Source organism: Hippopotamus amphibius, chromosome 2, assembly GCF_030028045.1.
Source record: "Hippopotamus amphibius kiboko isolate mHipAmp2 chromosome 2, mHipAmp2.hap2, whole genome shotgun sequence".
NCBI lineage: Eukaryota > Metazoa > Chordata > Mammalia > Artiodactyla > Hippopotamidae > Hippopotamus > Hippopotamus amphibius.
The window spans coordinates 107,079,646-107,107,597 of record NC_080187.1 but is presented as its reverse complement, the minus strand read 5'-3'; the positions used below and the strand labels follow the sequence as shown (position 1 = coordinate 107,107,597).

The window sequence follows — 27,952 nt, the reverse complement described above, 5'->3', positions numbered from 1 at the left end:
ACCAGCTGCAAGAGCCGTAGAAAAGTTTTTAGCAAATGCTTCCATCCATTTATTTTCCTTGTTCCTTAAAAACAAAATATCACGTTTCATACTGAAGCTCTGAAATACTGTACACCCAAGAGAGGCACCCCCGCCTCATGCTGCAAGCTGGTCCACGTCCTCTCTGCTTCTGTTTGCCAGATGAGCTTCAATAATTTCTGCAAAAAGATTCCTCTTCAACAGATTATATGCAAGAGGTAAAAGCTGGCCAGCAACTTTATGAAAATACTGAAAAATGAAAGAAGAGAACATTAACCAGAGACTGCAGCAGGTAGAATACTGAAAAAAGCGGCTGTTTAACAAAGGCCACTCCCCACAGCGTTTGACTTCAGTCAGCGTCTGCATTAGAACAGTGAGTCCCATTGGAGACTGCAGCTCCTCAGGACTAAGGGCACGTCTTGAAGAAAACTCAGAAGAAAACCAAGTAAAAATTTTAAGCTCCCTCACTCCCAAGTACACTCAAATGCTTTTTCCTTCTCTTCAGTGCACCCCCACCAGGCAAGACTTTAATCGTTACTTCCGTCAGCTGACACTGTCAGTAAGAACAGAATGGGTCTTCACAGCACACTGAGTATCTTCAGTTCCTTCTCTCCCCACCCCTGACGTAGGCTTCCAGCCCTGAAGTCACTGCCTCAGGTTTATCAAGGGCCTAGACGCCTGCGTTGCAGACATGCCCCTAGGACAGCTGACGACTGATGCTGGCACCTGCTCCACCTTTCCCTCTGTTCTTAGATGCTGCTGGAGTCTCAGAAAACCGTGCTTCTATGAAGCCGGCTCACTTTCTGGCAGGTCAAGCACTATTCTGATCGGTCACTGACTCTTTCTGGCTAACCATTTTTGATTATTTTTACTAATAACAACCCTACGTGAGAAAGACAGAGTCCCCAAAACAGACTCCTCTGACAGCAGCACTAGCCTGACCCAGTAGCTTACCAGAAGCACAAATGCTCAGGACCCACCAAGAACTCAGTGAAGCCCAGGGGGCTGGGGGGTACCCGCCTGTGCTGAACAAGCCCCTGGGGATTCTGATGCCCGAGTCGGGGGGCTGTTCCAGGGATGGGCGCAGACCCACAGCATCCCTCCTGCCACTGTCTCCAGGTGACTGCACTCCACAGCCTGGGAACCTCTGATTTAGATACTGACTCTGGACTTGCCTGCCTGTGTGGACCTGAGCACCAAGGTTTCCTTCTGCTTTGCATGGTAGGGGACGGGAGAATTAAGTGGTCTGTACAGTGGGCAGACAGAGGTCATGAGATGGTACAAATGTGCGGGGAGTGCTGCCCACGCTCACACAGCTACTCCTGGGGCGACTGGACTTACTCCAGGTTAGCCCAGGAGCCTGCTGGAGTCACCACAGCTCCTGCCTCCCTGAGCTGGAGACATCTATAGCTGAGGAACCACTGCAGTAACTGTTACGTAAGTTTTTCCTATGTAATGAGCAAGCAGTTGATGATAAAATACCATCTCCTATATTTAACAAAATTAAAGCACATTTAGAAACAGCATTTACTCTTCATCCAGGAACTCAAGCACAAGAACAATCCCCGCCACGGACACTGAGACGGAGCTGGGAAGGTGTGTCCACACCCAATTGGAGGGCACAGCAGTAGACAGCTAATAAGTCACTTTAATATATACCTGAAGGCAAAAAATCTTGGTCATTCACCTAGGCCAGAATATAAGATGAACGTCAAATGAAAAATATTCTTAGCACATCTGCTTAAAAATCTTTTCAAAAAGTTCATTTTGAAATTCAAGCTGAATCCATACCCTACCCGTGCTGGACTTGGGGACGGAACTGAGCAGGTGTGTGTGTGTGGGGAGGGGTTGGGGTGTTCTCACTCACGTGGGAACCATGGCAGAAGAGGTCCGTCCCCAGCTCCAGCCCCATCCCATAATCGCACTCATCATTAGCAAACTGCACGTAAGTCATCATTTCCTGAACAGGAGCGAAAGCTTTGAGTCTCTCGGCATCGCTGGGGGCCTCCACGATGGTCCTGCAGATTCTCCTGAGATTGGCTGCAAGACCAAGCATACAAGGTTACCTGTAACCACCTTGGTGCAGACTGTAACCTGGGTGACTCTGTACTAGTGCAGTGGAGGCCTCCATGGCTGGCACTGTAATTTACAACAGCAACTTTATGATTTTTCTACTCAAGAGTCAAGCATAAAAATGGCTTACTTAACAAAAAAGATTTCTTGTATTAGCAAAGTGTGACCCTTTCTTGATGACTCTAGCTTCAATCAGGAATTGCACCAGCTTCCAGAGATTTTCCCTGGGCTAGTCCAGGCTCCACAGACTATGGCCAAACCTGACCCACCTCTGTTTTTAACTACCCTCAAGCTAAGAATGTTTTCCGATTTTTAAATGGTTGAAAAAAAAAACAACACAGAGACCAAGAATGCATGGAGCCCACCCCTGGGCTCATCCACACTATGAATGAGATTAAAAAAATAATAATCCTAAAGTTTGCTCTTTTTGCCCTTGTCCTACCTTACTTAAATACAGGGAGAAAAAAAATCATAAAAGAGACAAGAAATCATTGTAGAATTATATTTTTACTAAAGTGGGGGAAGTGCAGCCATGGCAAACGTGTGACTTAGGGTAAGAATAGAGAGAAAATTGTTAACATTTACCTAAATAAAAAAAAGAGTGGTTTAACATTTCTATTTTGGCTATCAACTTTTTTCTCCCTGCCTTCTGGTGCCAGTGTGCGTCAGCTCTCAGGAGGCAGGTGCTGAACGATGCCCAAGTAGACATCCTTTCTGACAGTGAGAAAATCCGATAATGCAGACAGGCCGTCACTCACAGGGAGCAACAAGACACACTCCTGGACACGGGGCTGCTGTGCCAGCGGGGACGAGGTGTGGCTGACATGAACAGTCACTCCTGGAACTTGCGACGCTGAGTGTCACGTATGAGGGACTGATACATACATCCTACTGACACTAACCACAAACATAAGCTGATGACGGTGATGAACCTCTGCCAGGACTTGACCCTCAGAATGCGAGCACACGGCACACAGCCTCCCTGTGGGGGTAACGGAGTGGGCTCTGCCCCTGCCCCCCCCCCCCCCCCATCGGGGGCAGGTCAGTATTGCACTGAACAAATAGTAGTGACATTTACTGGAGGACAGATACGTTCTTCCACCAATAACACATTCTGCAGAAGGTCACGTCACAGAACGCAAGCTGAAAGACTAAGTAGCCTTCACTGTCACTGCACAGAACACTCCCCAATTTGGAGCTTCAGTACTTAACTCTTCTTTCCTCCCTGCAGCCACCACCCCCAGCACACAGACGCTGAGCCAGAGGCTGCGTCGCAGGGCAGTCGGGCCGCCGGCTCAGCAATCACTCGACAATCAGGGCCACGTCTGAGGTCCCGTACCTCCCGGACGTGAGAATAAGACCCGCTGTAAAGACCTGGGTGAAGATTAAGTAACACTGTGTACACATCACCTGACAACGTTAGTCACAACACCAATAAATTGCTCAATAAATGGTATCCTACTGGCCAGGTTACAGTGTTAAGTGTAAAGAGCCTCGGGGAGACTGGAGCAAACCACTCTGGCCCGCTGAGCAGCCACACAGCTGCAGACCACCAGCCACTTACACCTTCTGGCAAACAGAAGAGCGAGACACTAGACCATAACTATGTCTGCTACCGCTTCTCATTCAAGGATCTAATGTCTAGAATGTTAGAAAAAAGTACAAGTAAATAAAAGTGATCTTGGACATAAAATACAGACCCACAACCAGGGGAGCTTAACAGGGGTTTACCCAGTTTTACACCCCTGATGTCTTAGACCATGATCTCTGCAACAAATGCTCTCAGTCTCTCCCAAACAAGACAATAAAGCTGCTTATTAAAGTTCCGGGTGCACTAGCGCACAGAGAGGCGGAGGAAAAGCCTGGGGTACAGGCAGAAGGCTGACCAGCAGGCAGTCAGAGCCCACAGCCCCGGCCCCCCCACCCCCAAGACAGCCCCTCTCCCCTCTGGCCCACCTTAGCACCCATATCAAAACAAATATGAAATTGTTAGCTAACTTAGCCCAATATAGCCAAACATATGGTCAATATAAGAAAACCTTAACACTGTTGCAGTTTTTACATTGAAATGAGTCAAAACCAAGCTAGACTACAAACTCAGCCCCTGCACTGCGGCCCAACGTGCAGTGCTTTGCCCCATGGGGTCCTCCGGGGGAGGGGCGGGCAAGGCCACAGTTCTGTCCTCAACGAGGGGGTGGGGGCCTGCACTTCACGTGCTGGGTGGGGATGCCAGGGCCTGCCTTCAAGTCTCATTTTCCTCTCCTTTTTATTCCCCTCACCCCCCACCCCCAAGCGAGCAGGATGATGAAAAGGCAATGCCGACAAGGATGGTCCAAGGACAAAAGGAGAGGGGGCAGGGGAGAGTTGAGAGCAATTTCACCCTTTTTTCAACACAGCAACAATTAGACTGTGTATGAACAGTCCATTTTCAAAGTTTTTATACTTACAGATGAAGTAACTCAGGATTGGCTTTTAACAGCTAAACAGGCTTATACAGATGTAAAATTTTTCACAAAGCACTATACAAATGCATACTACTTTAGCAGTTACTATAATAATGACAAAGGTTCTGACATAGTTTAGAAAAAGTCACCTAGACCATAGGTTCACTTTTTTTTTGGTTGCACAGCTTGGCTTGTGGGATCTTGCTTCCCTAACCAGGGATGGAACCCTTGCCCTTAGCAGTGAAAGTGTGGAGTCTTAACCACTGAACCGCCAGGAAATTCCCCGCATTCTTTAAACGTGTAAGAATACTCTATTTTGAGCGCCATCAGGCAAGCAGGGTGCTAAGCACTCACATGCTCAGTTATACCCCAAACACCCCATGAACGGTATTGACCATTACTAACCGTGTGACAGATGGAAAAGCCACGGTTTAGTAAAGTTAAATAACTCGTTAAGGTTACATAGCTGCAAACCCAGTTTCAGTTCAGGCCTCACTGACCCTAGAGACTGAGCCCTTCACTGTTTCCTAAAGGCAAGTGTACTCACCTACTTCTCAACATAAGGAAACCTTCCTCCACATATATTTACACATAACGTACATGTTCATGAGAAATACGTTACCATCCGTTTCAGGGAGCTCTCTGTAGCCAACGTCATTTTTATCTACTGGGACAACCAAGCCTGCCCCATGGAAGGTCTTTGTCACAACCTAAAGAGAGAAAACAAAATTTAATCATGGTAAATAGATGAAAACAACAACAGGGGGAAAAAACCCCGAAATTAAAGCACACACACACACACCCTCAAGACTTGTGACAGAATTCGGTGCCATTTTATTTCAGTAAATTTGGACCCCAGGGCAGAAGATTATTATTTCTTCCCTTTAAAATTAGCTAGACGTCAAGGACATGAAGCCAGGCATTTGAAGTAATTATGCAACAGTAAAATGGCTGGCTTTCATTCACTGTGTCAACCGTCTAGAGGTGGGCGCCATGCGTCCTACTACAGGAGGCAGGGCACCGTGCCAGTTTCACCCATGGCCACAGGATCTTCTAGGCAGAGAGCCCGAGGAGCTGGTCCCAGAAGGTTTTTGGCAGCAGGAAGATGTGGAGGACACAACTTTCCATCCTGTGAAATCCAGGTCCCCCATTTTTATCTGGAAAATTAAGGCTTGTCAGCAAACTCCCCCAAAGTAGGGCAATTTCTACTTTTGTGGTGCCCTTTATGGAGGCAAATAACATAAACAGTAAGCTTTTAAGTGTTAATTTTTAAAGACAAACAGAGGTCCAAACAAAACTCTCATCATAACCCTTCCAGTCTGCGTTTTTCTCTTACTCATACTAGTGGCATTACTCTTAGGTCTTTCCTGAACAAATCATCTGCTTGAGTATCTCTCCGTGCAGTGACATTCCTGAGGGAAGGTTGTGTTCAGCTTTAAGGCCCTTGCACCCAGTCTCTGTGCCCCTTCTCCACCCTCTTGTTGATTTCATTAAGCAACAAAGGGGACAGGTTATTCCAAACAAGCCCCCAGACAACTGCTTACCACTTGGGAAACACATGAAGTCACAGTTACACTGTATCTTATTCCTGATACCACAATTAAATGTAAACATAAAACCATAAAACTACTAGAAAGGAAATTTTTTTTTTATGATTTTGGGTTGGAGAAGGAAAAAACATAGATTTGACTACATAAAAAAAAAAAAAATTCAAGTAAAAACCAAGAACAAAATTAACAAATGAACTGATGAAAACCACCTGCAATATATACATATAAGAATAAAATTAATAAAGATGAATGTCTTTAAACATTTAAAGTAAGTCTTATAAATAATAGACTAACACCCAAATTAAAACACAAGTAATTCTAACCTGAGAGAAAAACGGGCAAAGTTCAAGCAGAAGAAATACCAATGGCCAGCAGAGAAATGAAAACAACTTAATGTCCTTTACAATCAAAGAAATGGTGATAAAAACAACGGCGGATCATTTTATAGTTTTCAGGGACTGGGAAGACCAGTACTGGTGAGGATGCGGGGAGAGGGGTACACAGACCCTGCAGGTGGGGTGCACACGAGTAATTCCTAGGGGGAGTTCTGCAGAGAACACACACACGCACACACACACTCATACACACACAGGCATGCACACACGCACACACTCTTAACTTCTTTAACACCTTTACAAATTTCTTTAAAAAACACTTTGGAAGAATCAAGATGGCGGAGTAGGAGGATGTGCACTCACTCCCTCTTGCAAGAGCACCGGAATTAAAACTAACTGCTGAACAACCATCGACAGAAAGACACTGGAACTCACCAAAAAAAACCACCCCACATCCAGTGACAAAGGAGAAGCTGCAATGAGACGGTAGGAGAGGTGCATTCGCGTTAAAATCAAATCCCACATGTGCTGGGTGGGTGACTCACAAGCTGGAGAACAGTTATACCACAGAAGTCCTGAGGGTTCTGAGCCCCACGTCAGGCTTCCTAACCTGGGAGTCCAGCAACAGGAGGAGGAATCCCCAGAGAATCAGACTTCGAAAGCCAGCGGGATTTGATTGCAGGACCTCCACAGGACTGGGAAAACAGAGACTCCACTCTTGGAGGGCACACAAAACAGTGTGCACACCAGGACCCAGGGGGAAGGAGCAGTGACCCCATAGGAGACTGAACCAGACCTACCTGCTGGTGTTGGAGGGTTGCCTGCAGAGGTGGGGGGCAGCTGTGGCTCACCGAGGAGACAGGGGCACTGGCAGCAGGGGTTCTGAGAGGTGCTCATTGGCTTGAGCCCTCCCAGAGCCTGCCATTAGCTCCACCAAAGAGCCTGTAGCTCCAGTGCTGGGTCGCCTCAGGCCAAAGGACCACCAGGGTGGGAACACAGCCCACCCATTGGCAGACAAGCAGATTAAAGTGTCACTGAGCTACACCCATCAAATCGGATTAAAGTTTTACTGAGCTCTGCCCACCCAGCCAAACCACCATCAGTCCCTCCCATCAGGAAGCACACCTGAGCCTCCTAGACAGCTTCCTCCACAAGAGGGCAGACAGCAGTATCAAGCAGTATCAGCAGTATTTCATCTTGTGGAAATGAAAATCACAGCCACAGAAAGACAGAGAAAATGAAAAGGCAAAAGACTTTGTACCAGATGAAGGGACAACATAAAACACCAGAAAAACAACTAAATGAAGAGGAGATAGGCACCCTTCCAGAAAAAGAATTCAGAATAATGATGGTGAGGATGATCCAGGACTTTGAAAAAAGATTAGATGCAAAGATCAAAAGATTGCAAGAAAAGTTTACCAAAGACCTAGAAGAATTAAAGAACAAACAAACAGAGATATGCAACACAATAATTGAAAAGAAAAATACACTAGAAGGAACCAATAGCAGATTAACTGAGGCAGAAGGGCGAATAAGTGACCTGGAAGACAGGATGGTGATAATCACTGATGCAGAAAAGAATAAAGAAAAAAGAATGAAAAGAACTGAAGACAGCCTAAGAGGCCTCTGGGACAAAGTTAAATGCACCAACATTCGCATTATAGGGGTCCCAGCAGGAGAAGAGAGAGAGAAAGGACCCAAGAAGATACTGGAAGAGATTCTAGTTGAAAACTTCCCTAACATGGGAAAGGAAATAGCTGCCCAAGTCCAGGAAGTGCAGAGAGTCCCAGGCAGGATAAATCCAAGGAGAAACACACCAAGACATATAGTAGTCAAAGTGACAAAAATTAAAGACAGAGAAATGTTATTAAAAGCAACAAGGGAAAAACGACACATAACATACAAGGGAACTCCCATAAGGTTAACAGCTGATTTCTCGGCAGAAACTCTGCAAGCCAGAAGGGAGGGGCATGATATATTTAAAGTGATGAGAGGGAAGAACCTACAACCAAGAATACCCAGCCAAGGATCTCATTGATTTGATGGAGAAATCAAAAGCTTTACAGACGAGCAACAGCGAAGAGAATTCAGCACCACCACACCAGTCCTACAACAAATGCTAAAGGAACTTCTCTAAGTGGGAAACATAAGAGAAGAAAAGGACCTACAGAAACAAAAACAGAACAATTAAGAAAATGGTAATAGGAACATACATATCGACAATTACCTTGAATGTAAATGGACTAAATGCCCCAACCAAAAGACACAGACTGGCTGAATGGATACAAAAACAAGATCCATATATATGCTGTCTACAAGAGACCCACTTCAGACCTAGGGACACATACAGATGGAAAGTGAGGGGATGGAAAAAGATATTCCATGCAAATGGAAATCAAAAGAAAGCTGGAGTAGCAGTACTCATATCAGATAAAATAGACTTTAAAATAAAAAATGTTACAAGAGACAAGAAAGGACACTACATAAAGATCGAGGGATCAATCCAAGAAGAAGAGATAACAATTATAAATATATATGCACCCAATATAGGGGCACCTCAATACATAAGGCAAATGCTAACAACTATGAAAGAGGAAATAGACAGGAACACAATCACAGTGGGGGACTTTAACACCCCACTTACACGAATGGACAGATCATCCACACAGAAAATTAATAAGGAAACACAAGCTTTAAATGACCCAATAAATCAGCTTGATTTAATACATATCTATAGGACATTACATCCCAAAACAGCAGATTACACATTCTTCTCAAGTGCACATGGAACATTCTCCAGGATAGATCACATTTTAGGTCATAAATCAAGCCTTGGTAAATTCAAGAAAATTGAAATCATATCAAGCATCTTTTCTGACTACAATGCTATGAGACTAGAAATAAATTACAGGAAAACAACTGTAAAAACACAAACACGTGGAGGCTAAACAATACACTACTAAATAACCAACAGATCACTGAAGAAATCAGAGGAAATCAAAAAATACCTAGAGACAAATGACAATGAAAACACAACGATCCAAAACCTATGGGATGCAGCAAAGGCGGTTCTAAGAGGGAAGTTTATAGCAATACAATCCTACCTCAAGAAACAAAAAAAATCCCAAATAAACAATCTAACCTTACACCTAAAGAAACTAGAGAAAGAAGAGCAAACAAAACCCAGTTAGTAGATGGAGAGAAACCATAAAGATCAGAGAAGAAATAAATGAAATGGAGACAAAACAATAGCAAAAATCAATAAAACTAAAAGCTGGTTCTTTGAGAAGATGAATAAAATTGATAAACCTCTAGCAAGACTCATCAAGATAAAGAGGGAGAGGACTCAAATCATTAAAATTAGAAATGAAACAGGAGAAGTTACAACGGACACTGCAGAAATAAAAAGCACCATAAGAGATTACGACAAGCAACTATATGCCATTAAAATGGACAACCTGGATGAAATGGACAGATTCTTAGAAAGGTATCACCTTCCAAGACTGAATCAGGAAGACATAGAAAATATGAACAGACCAATCACAAGGAATGAAATTGAAACTGTGATTAAACATCTCTCAACAAACAAAAGTCCAGAACCAGATGGATTCACAGGTGAATTTTATCAAACATTTAGAGAAGAGCTAACACCCATCCTTCCCAAACTGTTCCAAAAAATTGCAGAGGAAGGAACAATCCCAAACTCATTTTATAAAGCCACCATCACCCTGATACCAAAACCAAACAAAGATACTACAAAAAAAGAAAATTACAGACCAATATCACTGATGAATTTAGATGCAAAAATCCTCAACAAAATACTAGCTAACAGAATCCAACAACACAGGAAAAGGATCATACACCATGATCAAGTGGGGTTTATCCCTGGAATGCAAGGATTCTTCAATATATGCAAATCAATTAATGTGATACACCATATTAACAAACTGAAGGATAAAAACCACATGATCATCTCAACAGATGCAGAAAAAGCTTTTGACAAAATTCAACACCCATTTGATAAAAACTCTCCCGAAGGTGGGCATAGAGGGAACCTACCTCAACATAATAAAGGCCATATATGACAAACTCACAGCAAACATCATTCTCAATAGTGAAAAACTGAAAGCATTCCCTCTAAGATCAGGAACAAGACAAGGATGTCCACTCTCGCCACTGCTATTCAACATAGTTTTGGAAGTCCCTGCCATAGCAATCAGAGAAGAAAAAGAAATAAAAGGAACCCAAACTGGAAAAGAAGTAAAACTGTCACTGTTCACAGATGACATGATACTATACATAGAAAATCCTAAAGATGCCACCAGAAAACTACTTGAGCTAATCAAGGAATTTGGTAAAGTTGCAGGATACAAAATTAACACACAAAAATCTCTTGCATTTCTATACACTAACAATGAAAGACCAGAAAGAGAAATTAAGCAAACAATCCCATTCACCATTGCAACAAAAAGAATCACATACCTAGGAATAAACCTAACCAAGGAGGTAAAAGACCTGTACTCAGAAAACTATAGGACACTAATGAAAGAAATCAAAGATGACACAAACAGATGGAGGGACATACCATGTTCTTGGATTGGAAGAATCAACATTGTGAAAATGACTATACTACCCAAAGCAATTTACAGATTCAATGCAATCCCCATCAAATTACCAATGGCATTTTTCACAGAACTAGAACAAGACATTTTACGATTTGTAAGGAAATGCAAAAGACCCCGAATAGCCAAAGCAATCTTGAGAAGGAAAGACGGAGTTGGTGGAATCAGGCTTCCTCACTTCAGGCTCTACTAAAGCCTACAGTGATCAAGACAGTATGGTACTAGCACAAAAACAGAAATATAGATCAATGGAACAGGACAGAAAGCCCAGAGATAAACTATGGTCAACTAATCTATGACAAAGGAGGCAAGGATATACAATGGAGAAAAGGCAGCCTCTTCAATAAGTGGTGCTGGGAAAACTGGACAGCTACATGTAAAAGAATGAAATTAGAACCCTTCCTAACACCATACACAAAAATAAACTCCAAATGGATTAAAGGCCTAAATGTAAGGCCAGACACTATAAAACTGCTAGAGGAAAACAAAGGAAGAACACTCTTTGATGTAAATAACAGCAAGATCTTTTTTCATCCACCCCCTAGAATGGAAATAAAAACAAAAATAAATAAGTGGGACCTAATGAAACTTCAAAGCTTCTGCACAGCAAAGGAAACTATAAGCAAGACGAAAAGACAACCCTCAGAATGGGAGAAAATATTTGCGAATGAATCAACAGACAAAGGATTAATCTCCAAAATATATAAACAGTTCATCCAGCTCAATATCAAAAAAACAAACAACCCAGTCAAAAAATGGACAGAAGACCTAAACAGGCATTTCTCCAAAGAAGACATACAGATGGCCAAGAGGCACATGAAAAGCTGCTCAACATCACTAATTATTAGAGAAATGCAAATCAAAACGACAATGAGGTATCATCTCACACTGGTTAGAATGGGCATCATCAGAAAATCGACACACAGTAAATGCTGGAGAGGGTGTGGAGAAAAAGGAACGCTCTTGCACTGCTGGTGGGAATGTAAATTGATACAGCCACTATGGAGAACAGTATGGAGGTTCCTTGCAAAACTAAAAATAGAACTACCATATGACCCAGCAATCCCACTGCTGGGCATATACCCAGAGAACACCATCATTCAAAAAGATACATGCACTCCAATGTTCATTGCAGCACTGTTTACAATAGCCAGGACATGGAAGCAACCTAAATGTCCATCAACAGATGAATGGATAAAGAAGATGTGGTACATATATACAATGGAATATTACTCAGCTGTAAAAAGCAAGGAAACTGGGACAGTTTTAGAGACATGGATGGACCTAGAAACTGTCATACAGAGTGAAATGAGTCAGAAAGAGAAAAACAAATATTGTATATTAACACATATATGTGGACTATAGAAAAATGGTACAAATCAACCAGTTTGCAAGGCAGAAATAGAGACACAGATGTAGAGAACAAACATATGGACACCAAGAGGGGATAGCGGGGAGGACGGGGGCAGGGGGAATGAACTGGGAGACTGGGATACCAAATAGTACACTCTAAATATATCCAGTTTATTGTACAAAATAAAAAAATTTTTAAAAATTTAAAAAGCTAAAAAAAAGAGGAGAAATTAGATAATGATCTGGGGGGGGAAAAAAAACCACTTTGGACCTGGCCCTACTATGTTTAGGAATTTCTTCTAAGGAAATAATCAGCTAAGTGTGCAAGTAAAGGTGTGAACAGTTATTTACAGCAGGCGGCCTAAACTCTGAACATCAGCGCAGCGCCCTTCTGAGGCAGACCTGCCATGCAGCACGTGGACGGAGGCCCACAGTGTGTTCATAAAGCAGTACTGACGACGATGGAAAAAGAGAACAGTGATGTCGTGACTGCCTTCTCCCCGACTCAGGCTGACACCCAACAAAAACCCTGCTATGTATATTTTCCCTGATGATAAACTGTACTAATTGTCCATAAAGAGGTATCAATTATTAGTAAACCATCAGAATCCTAATTTTATTACAAAGAATGAGATTACCAATTTAGAAAAACCCTGCACAAGGGTGGGTGATGTTGTGAGGCATCAGAGCCAGAGGTGGGAGACTTCCCTGGTGGTGCAGTGATTAAGACTCCATGCTCCCTATGCAGGGGGCCCGGGTTTGATCCCTGGTCAGGGAACTAGATTCCCACATACACGCTGCAACTAAGTGTGCATGCCACAACTAAGGAGCCCACCTGCCGCAACTAAGACCTGGTGCAACCAAATAAAATAAACATAAAAAAAAAAAGTACCAGAGGTGGATGGAGTGATGGACCCTCATTTTACAGCAACATTAACTCAATGTTCATAATAAAAGGTAACATGGCATATAGCCAATTAGTAAGACAGGGTGGAAGGAACGCTAACTAGAAAGATGTGAACTGAAGTCTCAGATCTGTCACTTTGGACCAGGAGCAAAGCCTCTGCAAACCTACTCTGCTTGCCTGTTAGTTGTAGGGGTGGAATGAGCAGTTCACCAGGACTTCAGGCCAAAGCACTGTAAGGTACAGTCGGTATGAGATCACCAATTTCCAGTGTGTCATGGAGCGCTCAATTATCCTAGAATGCATATGTTACTGTCACACATAAGCACAAAGTCACTAACTCACATATACTAGCGGAACTGAATTTTTTTCTGGACTAGGAAAATATTTATCAAATGAAGATCTCAGAATAACAATAAAAGAACAAACTTAAAATAGAAAAGGATCTGGAAGCAATGTCACCAACATGTTGTCTTTGGGAAGATAAAATCATGGTTGTCTCAGAAGTTCTTTGTTTCTTTGTATTTATGTGTTTACCAGCTATTTTTGTAAGAAAAACAAATACTAAATATGAAAAAGAAACCTCATGGGGGGAGGGGTCAGGACAAATATTCCTCTGAAATTTAAACCCCAATCACATCTGACTCATAGTTACGAGGAAAAATTAATGAAATCTCATCTGAAATAAATTATGGCTGATGGCAGAAAAATAAAACAGGCTCTGATGACAGAATGTGTTGGCAGCTGTTCTGTCCAGAGAAACTTAGTCTCTAGTCAAGAAAAATCAGGATCCATCACTATGGGGTGAGGAGTGCTCTCCTTCCTACTCAGCAAGGTGGGAGAGGCTCCCTAGGAAAACTAGAAAGGTAAAATGGCGATATGAAATCTTAGAGCAACTGAAAAATGTCCTATTGCAAGGAGTTTCATTCAAATGTACATTTTTAGAAATGACTTCCAATCTCAAGGACTGAAGAAAGAGCTGATTAGACTGCGACACAGCGACTATAACTTATCAGAACATCACCCCTGCAGCTGAATCAAGATCAGAAGAGGAACTGAGGTAGGATTTTCAATAAGTAAGCTGGAATACTTAGTTACCAGTACTAGTTTATTCAGGGTTACCTAGTACTTTGTTTGGCCTAGGATGCTCAGATGAAGCAGCCACACGCAGGAGACACAGGTGAGAGGCTGGAGAGGCTGGGCACCCTCACTCCAGTGATAAATGTCCTTCCTCCCCAGGATTATTAGGACAACCCCGACAGAATTCACATTTACCCCAAAGCAGAATTCCTCTAGCTTCTCTATTAACTTACTCTTGACAATTATAAGAGAAAAACCCAAAGGATCCAAAACGCAGAGGTATTTGCTGTTTACAAAGCTCCACTCACTCTGCAGACGCCAAAGGAAGCGTTGGTGGGCTCAATAAGGCAAATGAGAGAGGCCTCCTTACACACCGTTTCCTGGAGAAACCCACACTCCTTCAGTACACGGCTCTAGAATACCAACTACCTGAGGGGCTCACCATAAAGCGCTGCAAGGCAGACCTTTACAAATCTGCCCCCCAAAAAACACTTTGCATGAAATCAACAGAGCTTAGTGACTGAAAAAAGAAATGTAAGCAGCTACTATGTACAAAGCTGCTTTTACTCATCTATGAAATGAGTAACTGGTAAATCAAGATTTAAAAAAGAGTGAGAAGGCCTGGCCCGAGTTCTGCAACCACAGCAAGGGCACCGCATCCCGTGGCCCAGCCTGGCCAACAATGCGCAGGCCCTCCCAGTCCAGATCCTGCACAGCCCCAGAGGGAGCCCCATGGGGGCGGCGTCCAGCTCTCCTCAGGACAGGGCAGGAGAGGAGGAGAGAAGGTGCAGGTGGGAAGGAAGCAAGAGAGGAAACCCCCCCATTAAAACAGCAGAACAGTCAGACTAACAGACGTAAATCATACTTTCTTGTCTCTCTGTTTCATCTTCAGGGTTCTCTGTTCCAGTGAGAACCCCAGTGCTCTGGCTGCTTCTGTGAGTTTCTCATCTATGGTTTTCAAGAGACTAGTTTTCTTTTTATCTGTTACTTCTTTAAGTTTTTTCATCAAAAATAATCTGAAAAAGAAGTAAAAGCCCTCATTAGTATGCAGGCCACTGTATTAAGCACAGGCCTTGGGAAGTTAAGGGGAGCCAAGTTAAAGACATCAAACTCCATGCAAGGGAAAGACTGCAGAATAACCACCAGAGTCCTCTCAACGTCCCTAACAGATTCTTCAAACAAGAGAAAAGCAGTATTAATAAACAGCTGCCAGTCACAGAAACAGCAAATAAGATTTCTTTGTATTACCTCCATAATGTCTACATCAAAGACATAAGGTATTTACAAAATAAGGTTAAGCCAAGTTTATGTTGCATTGCTCGATGGTAAGATCTGGCGTACTGCCTGGGAGAAGTCGGACGTGACAGATTTTGGAGACACCAAAAAGGATTTTTTACTTTTAAAGAGCCAGAGGACGTTTATAATACTTAAGCATCAGCAGATTCTTTTAAATGTTACCTTCAAATCTGTGTTAAGATAAAATTAAAAAATATAAAAGGAAGCAAAACTATTTTATAAGCTAATACAAAGCACAATTCAAAATAATTTTTAAAGGTATATGAATAGAACAATATATTATTGCCAGTTACAGAAATAATTTTATGTTCAAAATGCTGCAGAGGGTGTAGAGAAAAGGGAACCCTCCTACAGTGTTGGTGGGAAAGCAAACTGGTACAGCTACTGTGGAGAACAGTATGGAGGTTCCTTTATTTATTTATTTATTTTTATTTTTTAAAATTTATTTTATTTATTTATTGGCTGCATTGGGTCTTCGTTGCTGTACACGGGCTTTCTCTAGTTGTGGTGAGTGGGGGCCACTCTTCCCTGTGGTGTGCGGGCTCCTCATTGCTGTGGCTTCTCTTGTTGTGGAGCACGGGCCCTAGGCGCGTGGGCTTCAATAGTTGCAGCACATGGGCTCAGTAGTTGTGGCTCACGGGCTCTAGAGCACAGGCTCAATAGTTGTGGTGCCCGGGCTTAGCTGCTCCATAGCATGTGGAATCTTCCCAGGGCAGGGCTCGAACCCGTGTCCCCTGCATTGGCAGGCGGATTCCTCACCACTGCGCCACCTAAGAAGTCCTGGAGGTTCCTTTAAAAACTAAAAACAGAGCTACCATATGACCCAGCAATCCCACAACTGGGTGTATACCCGGAGAAAACCCAAATTCAAAGAGAATTATGCACCTCTATGTTCACTGCAGCACTATTTACAGTAGCCAGGACATGGAAGCAACCTAAATATCCCTCGACAGAGGACTGGATAAAGAATATTACTCAGCTATAAAAGAATGAAATAATGCCATTTGCAGTAACCTGGATAGACCCAGAGACTGTCATACTGAGTGAAGCCAGACAGAGAAAGACAAATATCATACAATATCACTTACATGTGGAATCTAGAAAAAGGGTACAAATGAACTTATCTACATATACAAAACAGAAATAGTCACAGATGCAGAAAACAAACTTATGATTACCGGGGGTTAAGGGGGGGGGAATAAATTGGGAGATTGGGATTGACATACACACTACTATATACAAAACAGATAACTAATAAAGACCTACTGTACAGCACTGGGAACTCTACTCAATACTCTGTAATGGCCTATATGGGAAAAGAATCTAAAAAAGAGTTAATATGTATGTATAACTGATTCACTATGCTGCACAGCAGAAACTAACACAACATTGTAAATCAACTCTACTCCAAAAAACAAAAACAAAAACAAACCCACACCACTTTTGCCATCAGAGCAGAAGGTCAAGAGTGAAAGAAAGAGCTGGAAACAGTGCCCAGCTGGACACAGTGTGTCCCCTTCCTGCAGCCACTACCAGGCTCTCAGGAGGAAACCCACTCCTGTCCACCACTAATGTTCGGCAGTTTGCTAAGGGCTGGATGGTGTGGGTGCTATTCTGACCCCCGTTTTACAGATCAGGAAACTGAGGCATAGAGGATAACCAACTTACTCAAGTTGACAGAATCAGTGTACGTGGATTCAAATGCCACAGCAGCCAAGGCCACCAAAATCACTGTCTCCCGATTAGAGCACAGAGTCATAGTAAAGCACACCTGCAGTCTCAGCAGCCGTGTCCCAACAGACTCCAACTACAACAACAACATACAGCACCCTTCCTCCTCTGCCTCCAGCGAGGCTCTCACCTTCATCAGGCCCACAGGAAACGCCCTCTCAGAAGACGTCCACCTCTACTGACAGCCCTCGGTACTGGTCTTCCTAGCGTTACTGTATTATTGGACTATTTCCGCTCCAGTTTTTTAAGCTTCTGTCTCTCAGCTTCAAAGCTACTCTTCAGTACTCGGATGCAATGTGCACAGGGAAACAGCCAGAACGTCCTGTGCTGTTCCAATACACCTAAAGGGAGCCCGTGAGCCTGGAGTGACCCCTGCAGTGGCCATGCGAAACACACCGCTTCACTAAGTTATGCAGAGCTCCCAAAGAGTGAGACTCTTCACTGCACCAGATTTACTCCATTCTATCACAATATTAAAAAAACACATTCATTAACATCACACCAATTTCATGAGAAAAGTCTTCAGGAAGTGAGAAGCTGTCCAGCTCATAAGGGTGGTTACAACGTTCCCCAAGTCCATCTTTGCTTTTGAAATCTTAAATTTTACCACTGGCAACAAATAGAGTCAGTTGTTTTCATCAGTTCATTTGAGAAAATGTCTGCCAAACACTCATGTCAAAGTAACCAGTGTTTGTCAGTTACTCTCTTCAGTAAAGTGGAAAAAAGCTGAGCTCACAACTCGGCCTCACGAGGCCTTTCTCCATGAGACAAACCAAAACCCCTAAGTGGTGAAGTGTCTTTTCCGTACTTCCCCTCCCATCACACAGAACCTTAGGAAGACATGTGCCCAGCGGCAGGGATCTGATCTGCCTTTACTGCGCCATCACGGACCTTCTTAGTGACCCCCCGCGTCACATCGCTGCTGTGGTAACACACTATCCCCTCCTCCCCCGGTGCCGCCGCCCCGATCCCCGTTGAGGCGCCAGCAGCATGTACCTGCCTCCACCTGTATACCACTGGTGCGAGAACCGTATCCTGCCATTACCCAGAGCTCGCACCTCACAGGTCTCCTAGGGAGCGGGCAGGCATCCCTGGGGGGCCACACCCTACTGTCTGATAGCTGCTGTTTAGTTAATGGTTTTAAATGTGACTACACATCAGAACCTCCTGGGTTCCTGATTAAAAGTACGCAGTACAGCAAGGTAGGGTGGCAGAGAATGTGGGGGTGCAGACAAGAGGAAAAGAGACTATTCGACAGTGTCATTTCAACCCGAGATCTGATATATTGGCTACATTTACTTTTTTACGAAGTACCAAGTGTTTTAAATGGTCTTTGGGCCCTGTACAAAGTAAGCGTTTATTACATGTTCATTAAAATGAATGTTCATTTAAAATGTTCATTTGAAATGAATTTTTAAAATTTAATTAAAATTATAGAAGTACAGCTTGGGGTTATACTTAAGATTTACTTGGAATGCGTATTTTTAAAAAAAGTTCTCAAGTCCTTCTCTAGACATGCTGAAGTGGAGATGAGGAGAAACACTTTTAACCAGCAGCCCCGGAGGTTTCCATGGGTAGGTTTGAAACCATTAGCTAAACAGCAGTGGTCAGAGTGGTCTGTGAACCTTTTAGGACGTATGTGAGGCCCAAAGTATTGCTACAATTATTTGAGGGAAAAGAAGAAAAAGAAAAAAACAGATTAAAATCATTCCTAATTTTGTTATCCAAGGATAAGTATTTTAAAACTTTCACTCTATCCAGATTTCTATGTGCATCAGAGGATATGACAAGGGAACCGCCGCACACTGTTCTGTTATTTGACCTCTTCTCATAACATATCAACACCTCCCAAACCAGCAGTCAATAGCCTGGTGTTATACTGTATGGATACTGTCTATGTAGTTACCTGATTTTCTCTACTTCAGGATACATACGTTTTTTTTCCTAATCCTTCATTTTTTGTAAACAATCTGAAATATACACAGGTATCTGTGTACCCATGCAAAATTTCTTCAGATAAATAGCTAGAAATGGACTTTCTGACTTAAGGTATAGCACAGTATCCGGCAATGTTCATTATCTGTTAAGAAATCTTTGAAAAAATATTTAAACAACCTTATTCCAACTGCTCTCCATAAACATTTTACCAATTAACACATATCAGAAAAGTTTCCTACACCCTAACCATCACTGGGTATTACCACTCTCTAATCTCTACTCATCTTTGCTAGTTGAATCTGCAGTTCTTTGACTACTATTAAATCTTACACAAAGAGAACTAGTTTCCCTGGGCATAAAAATAATTTGTTTTTAACAAATGGTCTGCCTAAAAAGACTTTACTCAGGCTGATACAGAAGTAAATTGTTTTGATTAGCTGATTTAAGTCTCAAAAAATTATACTATGTATACTTCAATACTTGAAAAGCATTATAACCTTTTTATCTCTGTGTTTGATATAAATTATTGGAAGTACAAAACATTTTTTGAGTAACAGGTACTCACTTGCTGGTCTTCACCTACGTTGTAAATTTATCACCAATGTATTTTTGTTTTCTTTTTCCTTTTCTGTTTTCCAATTAGCTAAAAAAAATGCCACAACAATCTTGTATTATCTTAAATAACAACTGTATCTTTCTTTTTAATAAAACCAACAGGACTAAGGAAAACTTAGTTGTTTTTGCTGTCAAAGAGTTTGTGGAATGAATAAATGACTCACAGAGCATCTACCACAGGTCAGGTGCTGGGCAAAAGAAAAGCCTGTGCCCTCATGAACTCACACGTTAGTGCAGGAGACAGACAATAAGGAAATAAACAACTACAGTTTCCAACAAAGACGGTGCAAATTTAAACTCAACAATAAATATGAAGGGTGTAAAGAATTACATAAATTATAAATAGCAAACAACATTTCATATAAATATCAGAGGTACCAGTAGAGAAAAAAGAGTGTTTTAGGGACATCTCCCATACCTTTTAGCTACACTGGTATGCACAGAGCAGCCCAGCAGGTTCACTGATCGACTTTGTTTGAGTTCTGTTTACTGCAAATTTGTGCAATTAAATCACAGGGAATGAAAGTCTTTTTGAATAGTAGGGTATTAAAAGAGGGCACACAAAACACAATCTACTTATTATATTTAAGGTGATTAAGATGCTTTCTTCATCTTATTAGACTGTCCACTGCACAGCTGCTTCAGTGCCTCTGGACCGTGTGAGTGGCCCTGCAGTGTGGGCAGCTCGCTGGGCTGGGCTCCAAGCAGCCCCAGGAGTTGCAGCCCTACTCTCCCTGTGCTTCAGCTCCTGCTCCATGTGGGGCACAGCTGCCCCCTGAACCCCCGCAGACGCAAGGCCCTGATATCAGGGGCTGGAGGCCAAGCTCGGGCTCCACAGTGTGTAGAGACCTTTGACTGCCCCATCCCCAGAGGCAGCTGAGTCTCAGTGTCCTGTCGGCCTCCAAGTAATATTTTCATTAAATAAAGTAATTAGTTGTAAAAGAGGTCTACTGTTTGGTGAAAAATTGAAGTGTGGATAAGATGTCTGCAAGAGTCATAGAAACGATCTCCAGGTATCTAAATTTTTGGCTACCTCAATTCCCCTCAGAGACGGACTGATACAGTTACACAAACTGTAAACAAATATAAATAGGAGAGGTATTGAAATAAAATATTTTCTTACTTGACTGCAGCAAACACATTATCTCCATTTTGAACAATGATACAATTTTTCTTTGCTTCATTTGTACCGACAAACACAGGAAGTTCATCAGGAGAATCCCTGTTTAAGCAAAAGGTAATAAAAATTTAGCTGCCCACAATTTATGTTATCAGGAAAGTAGAATTTTAGGTCTATAAACAATTTATATCTGCATGTTTTTAAAAAACTGCCAATGAATTCACCAGGTTTAGCTCTAGGTTTCTTAGGAATATTTATGACAAATCGTATTTATACAGGAGAATCTAAAATTAAGATGCTTAGGACCTAGTTACTTTTATACCTGAATACAAGAAAGGGGGAATAAAGCTTGTCAAAAGAAAGAGGTGAAATTATACACAATCATCTCTACTCCAGTTTTATAGTCTGTGAAAACAAGAAAGAAGGTGGAAAAACCAAAACAAACAGGACAGAAAGGATGATAAAATACTAGTGGTGAAAGGATCCAATGTGTATATATGACCAAATCCTCTTATTCTAAGAGTGAGGAAACCAATACAGAAATGAAGGGACTCAGCCACGGTCCTGGTAAGGCAGCGGGAAGCCAGAAGGTCCAGGTGCCCCAGCTCCCAGCCCTGTGCAACCACGGCACCCCAGCACCCTTCTCCACATCCTGTTCTCCCCACCGCACTGTCAACAGCAGCATCTCTCCAACTGGACAAGGGAGTCCCTCCTCCCACCAGCTCTATTTCTAACAGTCTGAGCATCTTGCATGTATCCACTGAACCCTCCAAATATTCCTATTAGGTGTGTCTAATGATTACAAGACAGGAAACTGAGTGACAGAAAGTCACAGCCACTAAGGACTGGCACAGGGTCACCCACGTAATAATAAACAGGAGGACCAGTCTGCCTCCAAAGTGCATTCTTAATTCTACGGCTCCTGGAAGAGCATGGCTAACTTGAGTCACAGCAGCTGCTCTGAATTACCTTTCCTGGGCTAAAAGAGCTCTTCTGAACCCAAAAGGAAAAAAATGTTTATAACCGTAGAGGAAAAGCTGGTGAGGTTAAGCCTAACGAGTTCACCCATCCCAGGGTAGGTTAGTAGGTTAAAATGGCAGATGGCTCGTGTACCCACCAGGGGAGAGTACATGCCCTTCACCTTGGGTGAGGCCACTGATCATCTGCTTTCACTTGCTAAAGGGACAGGAGCTGTATTTTAGAAGAAAAGACCCTTTACCTGAAATACCCCATGTGGAACTGAGTTTTACCATCTCCAATAATAATGGTTTGGAACTCAGGAGGATCATAGTAAAATCTCCAGTGAAGGTTAAAATCCAGGCTTGCTGATTTTTTCTTCATTTTATGTTTTCCAGCAAGGACATCGTAAGGACCCACTAATCGAAGTCCAAGGCTTGCAGAAAGTGAATCTATAAATTAAACAAGTTTATTTAGATGGTACCTTTCTGGAGGCAGATAGGAAATAATGCCTTCCATTCAGAAAACATTTCTAAGCAATTGTCTTAAAAAAGAGCTTCTAAAGTAAAAGAAAAAAAATCTTTAGTTACATGTGAAGATGTTAGTTGTAAATACTCAATGGCAAAGAAATCAGAGCAATGAAGATGTGGCACTTACACTCAGGATTTCTCTTAACTTTACCACTGATGACATTTCAAACATTCCTGCTGTTTCTTATTTTGGCCAAAACAAGACTGTTTTGTGTTCCTATGGGCATATTAGAGCTGCAAACCTTTACCTTGTCTCATTACTATGTTGCTGTCTGCCTTAATATTTGTAGCACAGCCAGACCAAGGGAGAGGCAAGACAGCACATGAGGACAAACAATTCAACTAAAAATATGGTTAATGCAAGTATCTTCTTGCCCGTCCCTCTGCTCAGCTGATTATCCTTCTTGATTCCCTGCCTCCTTCACCATCCACCCGGCTCACCCTCATCCTGGACAAGCCCATCCTCCTTCTCTACCCACAGATGAGTCACGAAGTCTGCTCAGATGTACACATTTACAACACCACATGGGCCCTCGTGCTTCTCTAAGAGTGTGGTAGGCACTTCAGGTAGGACCTGGGTATGTAAGCAGGTGAGGATGGAGAGAGGAAGAGCATTCTTGGAAGAGGTAACAAGGTGGAAAATGGCACAGAGACAGTTTAATTTCCCCCCTCTATGAAAAGATATAAACATACAGATATTTTAAAGGGAGATCATGCTGTTTTGTAGTTTTTCAGTCTTCATCCTGTCCTCATTTAAATCTTCTGAATACTTTCCCATGCTATTAAATGTTTCTTCAATCTGTCTACCATTGATAGGCATTTACTGTTTCTTATCTTTTTTATTCTAAACAATGCCTCAGTGAACACTCTGCTAACACGTTTGTACACATCCATGAGTATTTTAGAGAAGGTGCTGCACAGTTGCAGTGTTTTGATATACTGCCAAGATTCAGTTATTTCCCAGGACACATTTCTGTCAACAGTGTATGGGACGGCCCCCCTCCCCCCACCTCATGTGAAGACATTTAAACACTACAAAAGGGTAACAATGACAAGTAACTCTGTTACAACGTTGTCAGTTTTTAGTGTGCCTTTCAGAGATAGTACAGGCACACAGGAAGTAAATAGGGATACGTGTGTGTGTGTGTGTGTGTGTGTGTGTGTGTGTGTGTGTGTGTGTATTCTTGACTAACAGCAGCATATGCTGCACACTCTCCTTTTTGCACTTAAAATATTTCAGGCATGATACTTCATCACTGCCTAAAAATCTCCCTGATCCTTTTAAAACTATAAATGTCCACTGAATAGATGCATAACTGATGAGCATTTAAGCCATTTTCTACTTTTTGTTTCAATACGGTTGAACATAGTTTTGGGTTCACCTTATCCATAAGACAAATTCCTAGAAGCAGCACTGCTAAGTCACCTAAAAGTCCTGCAACACATTCAGGTATGTGCTTGTTCTCCTTCAAGCTCTCATCACAGCATGTAGTGGAAAGGTGTACCTTCGCCAGTGTAACAGGTGACAGTGACATGATGATACCATTACTTTACATTTCTCTCATTTGAAACATCTTTGGCAAAGTTCCTTTTCCATGAACTATTTACATCCAGGGTCCAGTTTCCTACTGTCTTTTCCACTGGCAGAAGGAGGAGAAAGATTCTGGAGCAACTCACCAGCTGGCTGCTCTGGATCAAGCCCTTCACAGAACCTCCAGAAGTGATAGAAATCTTCAGGCAGAGAAAGCCTGTAATGACTTTCTACTTCTTTTCGAAGGTCACTAGGCACGTCAGCTTCACAGCCTTTACTCTTCTTCACATCCACTGGCTTTTCACACTGGAAATCGGCACACAAAACACTGTTTCTCCAAAAGTAATTTCAGCAACTTGGCAAAGCTTAACAATATTGCTCTTTTTTTTTTTCTCACCCAACTGTATGAAATACATGAGTTTTCTTTAAAACTCTATAAGTGGTGTTTCTGAGTAAAATCTGGGGATTCTTTTGGCCAAGGGAGAAAAGGAAAGAACAGTTCATAATATACAGGTGTAAAGAGGGACATACACAGCAAGTCTTTAAACATATTTCTCTAAGATAATGGAAACACAGAAAACAAAACAAAAAAAAACCAAAAAGTATAAAAGAAAAGGTAGAGAGCAGGAAAAGAGGAATAAAAAAAGGGCAGGTTTTGCCTTGTAAGGAGTCATCACACCTTTCACTTAGACTCAGTGATCATACCAGAAGCAAACTATCAGAAATAACTGGATACAAAGGGATTTACCAGTTAAAACAATGATTTCAGAAAAGGTCGTTTAATGTCAATCTAGGTTATAAAACTCACCTCCAGCATCTCTGCCGTATAGGCTCGTTCTGTAAGTATGCTAGGCTTTAGAATGCCTATTAGATGTGACCAATTTCCATAAAGATAAAAAGCTTGGTTGGAGGGTACACATCTTCAGTCTCGGGAGCAGCAGTGTGTCCTCTTTCTAGGAACCTGGATCCTTTCCTTCCTGTCCTTCCTTTACATCTACATCAGTGCTGCTTAACCCGCAGCCACTGTGCCCCCAAGGGGACACGTTTAGCAGTATCTGGAGACCTTTCGATTGCACAAATTTGGGAGGGGGGTTGTGTGTGCTACTGGAGTTTAGTGGGTAGAGGCCAGGGGTGCTACTAAACACCCTACAAAGCACAGGAGAGGCCTCTTAACAAACACTTCTCTGGCTCAAATGTCCACAGAACCAAGGTTGAGAAACTGTAACCTGATGTTTTTCATATTTATTTTCTTCCAGCGGGCTCAAGTTTATTGACGTTACTTTAGGTATCGTTCAATGTCTGCAAAATGTATTCATGAACCAGATGACATAAACAAGAATGTTCTTAACGGCATTGTTTTAAGAGTGTGAAACAGGCCTATTAATGGGAGAATGGTTACAGGACTTTCAAACAATGGAATATTTTGCTTAGTGAAAAGGAAATAGAGCCACACACAAAATAGATCAATCTTAATTATATAATGTTGAAGGAAGAAAAAAGTCCCTGAACCTTATATGCAGCATGATAGCCTTTTTATGAAATTCAAAAACAATATATATTGTTCAGGCATAAACTCGTAGGTGATAAAGCTATAAAAAGAAGACAAGGGAAAACAATTCAGGATGGTAGCTACATGGAATGGGGGAGACAGGAAGCAGTTAGGCAGAAAGGACAGGTGAGGAAGATGAAGATGGAGCGCTACTGTCAGCCTTTCAGAGCTTGGGCTGGGCAACGGCCTCACAGGTGTTTGTCCTATTATTAAACATACAAGATAAAAGAGGACCATGGCCAAGGTAACAGTGTATGTCAAGGATTATAACGTGTCCGAGCTCATAAAAAAATAAAACTGAACAAAAAGACTGCTGAAATATGGATCCAAAAATTGATGGTGATAACAGCAAACAGTAATATGATAATAATAGTACAAACAATAGTAACTAGTTGTTATGCACTTACTATGACGACAGGTCACTGCTCTAAACTCCTTCTATGGATTAACTCATTTACTCCTCAGGAGTACCTCATGAGCTAGATCCACCTTCCACTGAGGAGGAAACTGAGGTTAAGTGACTTCCCCTGGGTCCCTCACTAGAAAGTGGAAGAACAGGCATTTAACCCCAGGTGGGCTGCCTCCCTGGCAGATTCAACCACTTCATGCTGTTTCTCCAACTACAAACACACAACAGCAGGAGCATATCAAGTCCTGACCCATCCTCCCTTCTTTGTGTAAGCCTTTGATTAGACTTTCAAAGACTGGCTCAAACTTAAGACGCTGGAAGAACCTTACGTTTACCTTGCTGAAAGCCATTTTTGCATAATGGTTAGGCTGCCCGGGTTGATTCCTGACTCCTCCCATTTCCAGCTCTGTCACCTGCCGCCAGTTACCCAACCTCTCAGTGCTCGGTCTCCTCATCTACACAAAAAGGCCTGTGTAGTACCTGTATCGCAGGATTCTCACAAGGAATAAATTACTTGTATAAATACACAGAACAGTGCTAGCACAGAATACATAAATGTCAGCTATTACTGTTGGCCACAGTCTTCATGTCTGAGGCTTTATTTCTAACACTAACACTGCCAAAGCAGTTCCCTGCCCCTGCGAAGGGAGATAAGGGTGTTTTCAGCTCTGCCTGAGCTCACACGTTAGTTCAGCATCCCCAACAACCAGAGTTTAGGACGGAAGTGCCCTTACCCTTCTGTTTCTAGAAAGCGGGACCGTGGCAAAGAATGCCCAGAATGGGGCCCTTCTGCATGGTCTCACCCCACCCAGCTGACAGCGTGGCCAGAGGAAGTTTGGGAAACCTTTACTTCTCTCCTGCCTGACTCCCTGCTGCTCCTGCAGTGGTGACAGGACGTGCGAGGTGGCAGGAAAGCCTGAGCAGACGCCCCTCCGCGGGGAGCGCCTCCCCTTCCCCACCCCGGGCTCCCCCAAGCCGAGCTCCGCGCTGCGCCCGGCCACCCCTCCACCGCGCCTCCCGCTTCGGGGCGGGCTCCACACGCCCTCCTTCGGGGCGTTCACGGCGCCTTCTCCACGCGGCGGGGCCGGCCGGCCCAGAGGGATGGGGGAGGGTAGTGTGGGGGGACCGGACTGAGTCAACCCGCCCCCGAGGGAGGCCCTCCTGACTGCGCCAACCCGGCCCCGGGGGACCTAGGCTGTGCAACCCGCCCCCCGGGGAGGCCCCCGGGCTGTGAGAACCCGCCCCCGAAAGACGCAGAGACGCCAGGCACCGCTCTCCGCTCCAGCCGGAGACACACGCGCCGCGCCACCCCCGGACCACCCCTCGCGGTACCTGCGGTCCCTCCCCGCCGGGCCTGCGCTTCCCGCCGCCGCCCACCATCCTGCTGCCGCTGAGGGGAGAAGCCTATGCAGCGCAGAGCCCGCGCGCCGCCGACCGCTTCCGGTTCAAGGGCCACCAATCACCTCCCCGCGCGGCCGCTCACACAAACATTAGGGAAGGCCCCGCCCCCGGCCCGCCTCCGGGCCCGAGCGCGCGGCAGAGGCCCCGCCCACCCCGGTCGCCGGGCAGGTGCGCCCTCCGTCCGCGCGTGCGCGTCCCGCGTGCTGACCCGCCTGAGCATCCCCGGGGGCTCGTGGATCCCGGCCCAAACTCGGACCCGGTGGTGGTCGCCTTCCTCCCCAGGCCGTCACTGGGGCAAGGCCGGGTGCTCCTTTGTCTCCTTTAAAAGAGTCCTTTTCTGTTCCTCCCGGACCGTGTTTTTCTTGCCCAGCCCTGATTCATCTTCAATAGTTTGAAATCATACAATTTCTATCCACCCAAGCTTTTGTTTTACTCTACTGAGTCGGTCTTAAATAAGATCCTCTTTTGAGATCTGTATCTTCGAAAGGTATTCTTT

General features: G+C 43.4%; 1 protein-coding gene across 3 annotated transcripts; it reads right to left on the bottom strand.

Annotated features, from left to right (window-relative positions):
* Positions 1–20: 20 nt before the first annotated feature.
* Positions 21–27,516, bottom strand: LOC130846029 (histone PARylation factor 1). Of its 3 annotated transcripts, none has more exons than XM_057723989.1 (8): positions 27,388–27,516; positions 24,244–24,403; positions 22,299–22,488; positions 21,083–21,181; positions 15,245–15,395; positions 5,158–5,245; positions 1,886–2,058; positions 21–267 (listed from the first exon to the last, which is right to left on the bottom strand). In XM_057723989.1, the coding sequence occupies exons 1-8, from the start codon at positions 27,433–27,435 to the stop codon at positions 136–138; spliced, it is 1,041 nt and encodes a 346-aa protein (XP_057579972.1). In that variant the 5' UTR covers positions 27,436–27,516; the 3' UTR covers positions 21–135. The 3 variants fall into 3 exon arrangements, with proteins under 3 accessions (XP_057579972.1, XP_057579971.1, XP_057579974.1); XM_057723988.1 differs by lacking the exon at positions 27,388–27,516 and adding an exon at positions 26,391–26,744; XM_057723991.1 differs by lacking the exon at positions 27,388–27,516 and adding an exon at positions 24,906–25,648.
* Between the last annotated feature and the right edge of the window lie 436 nt (positions 27,517–27,952).